The sequence below is a fragment of the Callorhinus ursinus genome, unplaced genomic scaffold (genome assembly GCF_003265705.2).
Source record: "Callorhinus ursinus isolate GAN/ISIS: 27379988/994484 unplaced genomic scaffold, GSC_fseal_2.0 scaffold46, whole genome shotgun sequence".
NCBI lineage: Eukaryota > Metazoa > Chordata > Mammalia > Carnivora > Otariidae > Callorhinus > Callorhinus ursinus.
Genome location: NW_027397108.1, coordinates 10,878,092 through 10,885,307, shown reverse-complemented (window position 1 = coordinate 10,885,307; position 7,216 = coordinate 10,878,092). Strand labels below are relative to the sequence as shown.

General features: G+C 61.3%; 1 protein-coding gene across 1 annotated transcript; it reads left to right on the top strand.

Moving 5' to 3' along the window:
- The first annotated feature begins 300 nt into the window (after positions 1-300).
- Positions 301-6,200, top strand: SNAI3 (snail family transcriptional repressor 3). Its single transcript, XM_025860412.2, has 3 exons — positions 301-376; positions 3,230-3,850; positions 6,019-6,200. Exons 1-3 carry the CDS (start codon positions 301-303, stop codon positions 6,198-6,200), a joined length of 879 nt encoding a protein of 292 aa, XP_025716197.1.
- The last annotated feature ends 1,016 nt before the right edge of the window (positions 6,201-7,216 follow it).

Genomic DNA, 7,216 nt, shown 5'->3' with positions numbered 1-7,216 from the left:
CCCTTTAGTCCACGGTGAGTGGGTGCGCCAGGCCCCAGGGGTCGGTGTGACTCGCGGCGCGCGCCAGGGCAGTCCCGTGGGGAGGACTCGGCGGCCACGCGCTCCCTCCCCCGCGGCCCGCGCACCTGTCCTGGGCGTGGCCCCAAAGCCCCGCCCCGCGACCCCGCCCCGGCCGCGCCTTGCGCTGGTTGGTCCAGGGGGCACGCTATGCTAATGAGCCAGCCCTCCCGCCACCTGCCTGCAGCGCTGCCTCCGGGCGTTGGGCGGACGCGCTGGGGGACCCGCGTTAGCAGGGGGACCATGCCGCGCTCCTTCCTGGTGAAAACGCACTCCAGCCACAGGGTTCCCAACTACAGGCAGCTGGAGACGCAGACAGGTAGGGGCTGCCGGGCTCCCCGGACTCCCGTCCCAGGTGGGAGGAAAGGAGTTACCTTGCCAGCAGAGCGGGAGCGAGACCCCGGGTGGGTGGGTGGCCTCCGGGCGCCTCGTCCGCTTCGGGGGGCCTCGGCCCCGCGTTGGGCTGAGCAGGCGCGGAGTCCCTCCCCACTTAGAGCAGTTTCTAAACCCCCAGTCACTTTGGGGCTCTCCCGCTGTGGGGAGAACCCATCCGAGCTAAGGGAGCCCCGGAGCCATCTTCCTGGTGCAGGTTTGGGTGGGTAGGTGGGTGGGGACCCAGGGATGGGTGGGGACAGAGATGGGGAGGACTTGGGGCTGCTGTCCAAGTGCTCCCCCAGAACATCCAGAGGGGACCAGAGGAGAGATCCTGGGCTCCGCGTGCCAAGGCCCGGCTCTTGCAGCGCTCCTCCAGACCCCTCCAGTGCTTCCTCACCCCCCCCGTGGGTCACCTTCCCTCGGGCCTCCCCTCACCCCAGTGACGGTTCCTCGGGGGAGGCGGGGGGAGCTGAGGAGCTGCCGTCCTTCTGCCAGCCCCCAGGTGGCTCAGTGGGGAGACGCACGTCCAGGACCCAGGACTGTCCATGAATCCCCATTCCCTGCTAGGCATAGGGACACGAGAAGGTCCCAGGACAAAGGCCTCTCTAGAATGATCAGGGCCATTCCCCACAGCTCAGCAGCTACTTGGGGGTGAAGATCCCCCGACCCCAGGAAACTGCTTGGTGACTCAGGGGAGGAGGGACTCTGCAGAGGTCCGCGAGTGGAGGACGCCTCACTGATCCATCCTGGGGCCCACTGCCGCCAGGGGGTGCCTTCTAGGACTGGGCTCCTGAACTCTGCATTTTGAAATCAATTTAATGAGTCACCACCAGCAGTTTCATAAAATGAAACAGAAGAGAAACCATCAGAGTGCAGGGCTCAGGTAAAGGAAACTTGTTTCAGATATATATGTACATATATGATGGAAAATGGAATTGACCTTGGCCATAATTGGTAACGTTTCAAACCTGTTGTTTAAGCCCAGCCTTAATGTGCACCCCGCCTTACCCTTTGAACGTGCAGACTGTGCAGACCAAGGCAGCCAGTGACGAGCCTCAAACTCAGCCACCTCCCATCCCCCCCCTCGCTGTCACTCCCCTTGCATGCGGAGACCTAGGTGACCACTGTGAGCCTCTCCCTGCCGGGGTGTTGTCTGGGACCCCTCACTCTCTCATTTTAAATAAGTCCCTTTTTAGGCCGCCCCCAGGGAACTCTGAAACCAGAAGGGACTTAAAAGTCTCTTCTCCCAGGAATCTGAGTCCCAGGACCAGTAACAAAATCCAGCAGCCCCAGAGGGTGTGGGGAGGCGTTTAAAGGACCAGCAGAAGCTCGGGTCAACACCACCAGCATGGCTGCCTCGCCCCCCCCCCCCCGCCCTCTTCCTGGGACCGCCCCCTCCAGACAGGGTTTGGCTCTGGCGATGCCTGGGGCCAGGGTGGTGGCTGCATCCCAGAGACTTAAGAAGGTGACTTTTTTCCCCAGTAGAAAGGCTCCTCGTGGAGCTTCTGTGGGGTCCTAGGCTCTCCGGCATCCCAGGGCTGTCTCCAGAACTTCCTTGGCCTTTGTCTCTTAGCTGGCCACTGCTACTCCCTCTTCCTGGGAGGACAGAAATTTGGTGTGCTATTTTATAATTAGGGGATTTTGGGGTGAGGTCAGGACAGAGTGGTGGGTGGGAACCTTCCTTAAAGGTCCTGATTTCTCTACATCCTCACCAACACTTGTAATTGGCTATTTTTAATTCTAGCCATCCTACTGGGCATGACGTGTATCTTGTTGTGGCTTTAATTTGCATTTCCTTGATGGATAATGGTGGCAAGCATCCTTTCCTGTGCTTGCTAGCCATTTGTATCTCTCTTGCTTTTTTTTTTTTTTTTTTTTTAAGTAATCTGTACGCCCAAGATGGGGCTTGAACTCACAACCCTGAGATTAAGAGTCACATGATCTACAAACTGAGCCAGCCAGGCACCCTGCCATTTGTATATCTTGTTTGGAGAAATGTTTCTTCAGATCCTTTACCCATTTTAAAATTGTATTTTCTTTTCATTGTTGAGTTGCTAGAGTTCTTTGTATATTCTACATGCTAGTTACTTATCAGATACATGATTTGCAAATATTTTCTTCCAATCTGTGGGTTGTCTTTCTCTACCCAAAGCCTTGGCATTAAGGTAGAAATGGGGCCAGAGATTTATTTCAACACATCTGGAGTACGAAATGGGTCGGGGACTGTGGAGATTTGGGCTTGGGGGAAATGCTTGCCTGTTTACTCTGGGGGATCCTGCCACTCTCACCTGGTCAAGCATGGGCATGCTGGCCCACAAATGTGGAGGCAGCAGCCTGGGGACCAGATGCCCCTGAAGGCCATTGTGGTACCACCGAGGACAGCTGTCGACCCGGGAGCGTTGGCGGGAGGCTGTGTGCACCTCCGTCACCACGGGTGAGGGGTGATCGGGGGTGACCGAAGGCTAATTAGTTCTCTTACACATCATGGCGGACTGCCAAGTGTTTGTTCTGAATTAGCTTTGTGTAGGAGCCTGGCGCCACAGCTCTGAGCTGGCCCTGAGGTGGGACGGGGGTCAGGGAGGCCTGCCTTGCCCGGGCAGTGGGGGAACCTGAGATCTCTCCCGTAGACCCCGTGGTCACTTCCCGAGCTGACACCCCACCTCGTCAGCCCTTTCCCTTCGTGCGGACTGCCAATGACCTAGAAGAGGCCTGAGGTCGGACCAAGCAGGGCCAGCGTGAGGACAGAGTGTGGGGGCTCACGTTCACCTGTACCTTCTCTCTCCGCCCTCCCTTCTAGAAATCAATGGCGCCTGTTCTGCCTGCAGGGGGCTGGTGGTGCCCCTCCTCCTCCCAGATAAAGCAGCCTCATCCACACCTGGTGACCCTCCCCGGCCCTGGGACTGCACCTCCATCATCGCCCGCATCTCGCTGCCCCTTCCCCGCCATGAGGAAGCGCGGGGGGCCTCCGGGCCAGACCCCCTGCAGGTCGGCCCTGTGCACCCTTGGGCCGGCCGGGCCCCCAGCGTGCCCCTCAAAGACAGCCTGAACCAGCTCAACCTGCCTCCGCGGCTGCTGCTGCCCACACGGTGGCCCCCGATCCCAGACCCCGCCGGGGACCAGGCCGCAGACAGACTGCCGGGGGGTGCGGCGCGGGCCCCCCGCGGCCCCGGCGGCTTCCAGTGCCCGCACTGCCGCAAGCCCTACCACACACTGGCTGGGCTGGCCAGGCACCGCGAGCTGCACTGCCGGCTACGGACGCCGCGCTGCTTCCCCTGCAGACACTGCGACAAGGAGTACAGCAGCCTGGGCGCCCTCAAGATGCACATCCGCACGCACACGCTGCCCTGCCCCTGCGCCATCTGCGGCAAGGCCTTCTCCAGGCCCTGGCTGCTCCGCGGCCACATCCGCACCCACACAGGTGGGTCCTCCCGAGGGACCCGGCAGGGGTGAGGGTCAGGCCTGGCCCTTGGGAAGGGAGGGAGGGGTGAGTTTACAAACAAGCGGGTGGACGTGCTTCCACTCCCCTGCGTCTTGCTTTCCAAAGCCCCACAGACCAGAGGCTTAGACATCAAAAACGCCCTCTCTCCCCGTGCTGGAGGCCAGAGTCTGGAACGGGGTGTAGGTGGGGCCACGCTCCCTGCAGAGGCTCCAGGGGAGGGTCCTTCCTGCCTCCTCCAGCTCCGGGGGGCCTGGGTGTCCCTCAGCGGTGGCCGCGCCCCTCGCCCCTGCCCCTGTCCTCACGGGGCCTGATTCCCCTCTGTTGTAAGGACACCAGTCATATGGAACCAGGGCCCACATACCCCAGGGTGACTCCACCCTAACCCGGTCACATCTGCAGGGCCCTATGCTCCAGGTCAGGTCACATCCACAGGCACCGGGGGTTACGACGCGGACATCTCTGTTAAGAGACACACAACTCAACCCACAACACCCGGCAAACACAGGACGCCCCTGCCATGGCCTTCCGGAACTCTGGAGCCGCAGGAAGGGGGGACGGGGAAAGGCGGGTGGCAAGCATGGGGGTCACACAGACTGTGTGAAGGGCACGGATGATGGCTGCAGCTTGACCGGGGCCCGGGGGGCAAACCCATCCCTGGGAAGAGGATGCCTGAGCACAGGAAGGGGGAAGGGCAGCTGTGGACAGAGAGAAGGACAGACACAGACGAGCCAAGGAAGGAGAGGGGCCCAGGAGCCTCCGCACTTGGTCTGTAAACCACCGCTGAGCCGGGCCTGAGGGCAGGGGGTGGGACCACACCTCACCCCAGGCCCACCAGGACAGGGAGAGGCAGACACAGACAGAAGGCCAGGAACAAGACTCGCCGGGCCGAGGCCCATGGCTGCCACACACGCCCGCGGTCCCCGCAGCCTCCCTGGCCCTAGGTCGTGGCTCTGTGATTAGGACTCTTTGGAGTCCCAGCCAGGCAAACGCTCGAAAGAAGGGTTTTGCAGAAGCTGTTCTCTGGGCTGAAATTCCATTTGGTTTTCCTTAGCTCCCCCCACAAAGATGTCCCTGAGCGCCCCCCGCCCCGGGGGGCTCAGCACTCTCCGTCTGGGAGCCCTGAGAGCAGGAGGCCCCGCGGGAGGCTGACCAGGCTGGGAGGGTGCATGGGAGCTTTGGGTGGCAGGGATGAGATGCCCGGGGGCCATGGGGGCTGCAGGCTGGTGCCTCTCAGGATTCTGTACGGTGGAGGGCCAGGCGTCAAGCCACACGGGCAGAGGAGAACAGATGGCCCCCAGTGGTCTTCTTCTACTTGTTAGGGTCGTCCTGGGGGCCCAGCTCCCAACAGAAGGACTTTGTCTAAATCCCCAGGCGCCCTGATTGGAGGTGCTCCAGGGGACACCAGGTTCTTAAACCATCCCTAAATGCCTGCCTCATTGCAAGGGCTGGGCCTCGTTCCTCCCAGCCTGCCTTCACGGCCGACTCTGTGGGAGCCACGCTGCTTGCCACCCCCGTCCTTCCGTGGGTGGGAACAGCGGCCAGAAGGCCCCCAGTGCTTCTCAGGGGCAGATGTGGGCAAAGGGCCCCAGGAGGGCTCTGGCAGAAACAGAGAAAGATCTAGCAACCGTGCTAGATCCAGCAAAGACCCATGCTAGATCTTTCCTCTCAGAAAGGGTCTGAGGTGCTGCAGTCCTGCCCAGGTGTGGCACTCCATCCTATGCCCAAGCGGCTCTGACCTTGACCGTGTTTGTGGGGGCCTGTTGGTCCCATAGGGCTTCCTCCTGGATCAGGGGCCAAAGCCCCCACCAGGCATCTCCTGGGAAGGGTGCTGAAGGCAGATAATGCATTAGAATTGCCATGATATTGGGGGAGGTAAAGGGGCTTATTCATTTTCTATTTAAAGATTTTATTTATTTGGGGGGGAGCAGAGCTCAAGCAGACTCCTGCTGAGCGCGAAGCCTGATGTGGGGCTCCATCTCATGACCCTGAGACCGTGACCTGAGCCAAAATCCAGTCAGATGCTCACCAGCTGAGCCACCCAGGCGCCCTGGGGCTTGTTCATTTATAAAGAGGGACCCATGAACCGGGGGCCAGCTCCCGTGGCCATGCAGAGGGACACTGACCCGGCACCCCTCTTCCTCCCCCAGGTGAGAAGCCCTACACCTGCTCTCACTGCAGCAGGGCCTTCGCCGACCGCTCCAATCTCCGGGCCCACCTGCAAACACACTCTGACACCAAGAAGTACCAGTGCAAGAGCTGTGCCAAGACCTTCTCCCGCATGTCGCTCCTGGCACGCCACGCGGAGTCCGGCTGCTGCCCCGGCCCCTGAGGGGCGCGGGCTCGGTGCAGGGAGGAGGGACAGGACCTCACCCCAGGAGCTGGTGGCTGACCCGCTCCAGGCGGCCCGTGTTGGCCGGCCCCATGCTCGCCCGCTGGGTGTTTCTCCTCTCCCTGCCTGCAGCCGCCCGCCTCCGTCCAGAGCCAGAGAAGCCCGGTGGGCTGTTCGGGTAAGTGCCCGAAGAAGGTCACCGAACCGTTAACCACAGTCCTGTGTTTGACTTGCGCTGGTCTCTGGTTCTGTTCTCCCAGAGTCGGCTACCAGCATGGACAGCTCCTGCTATTCAGCTGGCCTTCACGGGCAGAGTGGCCTCATGGCTCACCTCCACCTGCTGTTGGTCTGGACTCTAGGCCAAGTTACGTCACAGGTGCACACACACACCCCCCCCCTGCCCACCTCACCAGGCGGCCCCGGGGACGGAGCTCAGACCCCACCACAACCGCAGGGCAGTGAGGAGCCTATAAGCCCTGGCTGTCATGTCCTCTGAGGCTCTGACTCTATGGCGGAGGCTGAGCGCGGAGCTATCTGCCAGAGGCCGCAGATGCCTGGGTAATTTGGCCTCTGGCCACAGAGTAGGGGAGGCAATGGTGAGGGCGTGGAGCCATGAAGTGCAGGGACAGAGAGCAGGGCTGGCAGGAGGCAGGCAGCGAGAGCACAAGCAGGTGAGCAGAGGCACCATCCTTTGGAAGAAAGACACCAGAAAGGGGAACAGCATTAAACAGGGAGGGAGAGTAGCCACGGGGCAAGGACATGCTGGGGTGAGGGTGTGAGAGCAGAGGCCCGAGGAAGAGGCAGCTGTGGGCTGCACGTGCCTGCATTGGCAGGGTACTCAGAAGACAGTCTAGTCCTGGGTCTGCACACGTCTCTACTGAGCCCACCACATCATCCAGGAGCGGTGTCCGTGGCTGCCTGTGGCACAGTCACTCCCCTCTGCCTGCCCTCTCCTGAAGCCACAGGTGTCCACCAGCTGAGAGAGTGGCAGACCTTGACACTGCCCGAGACACGCC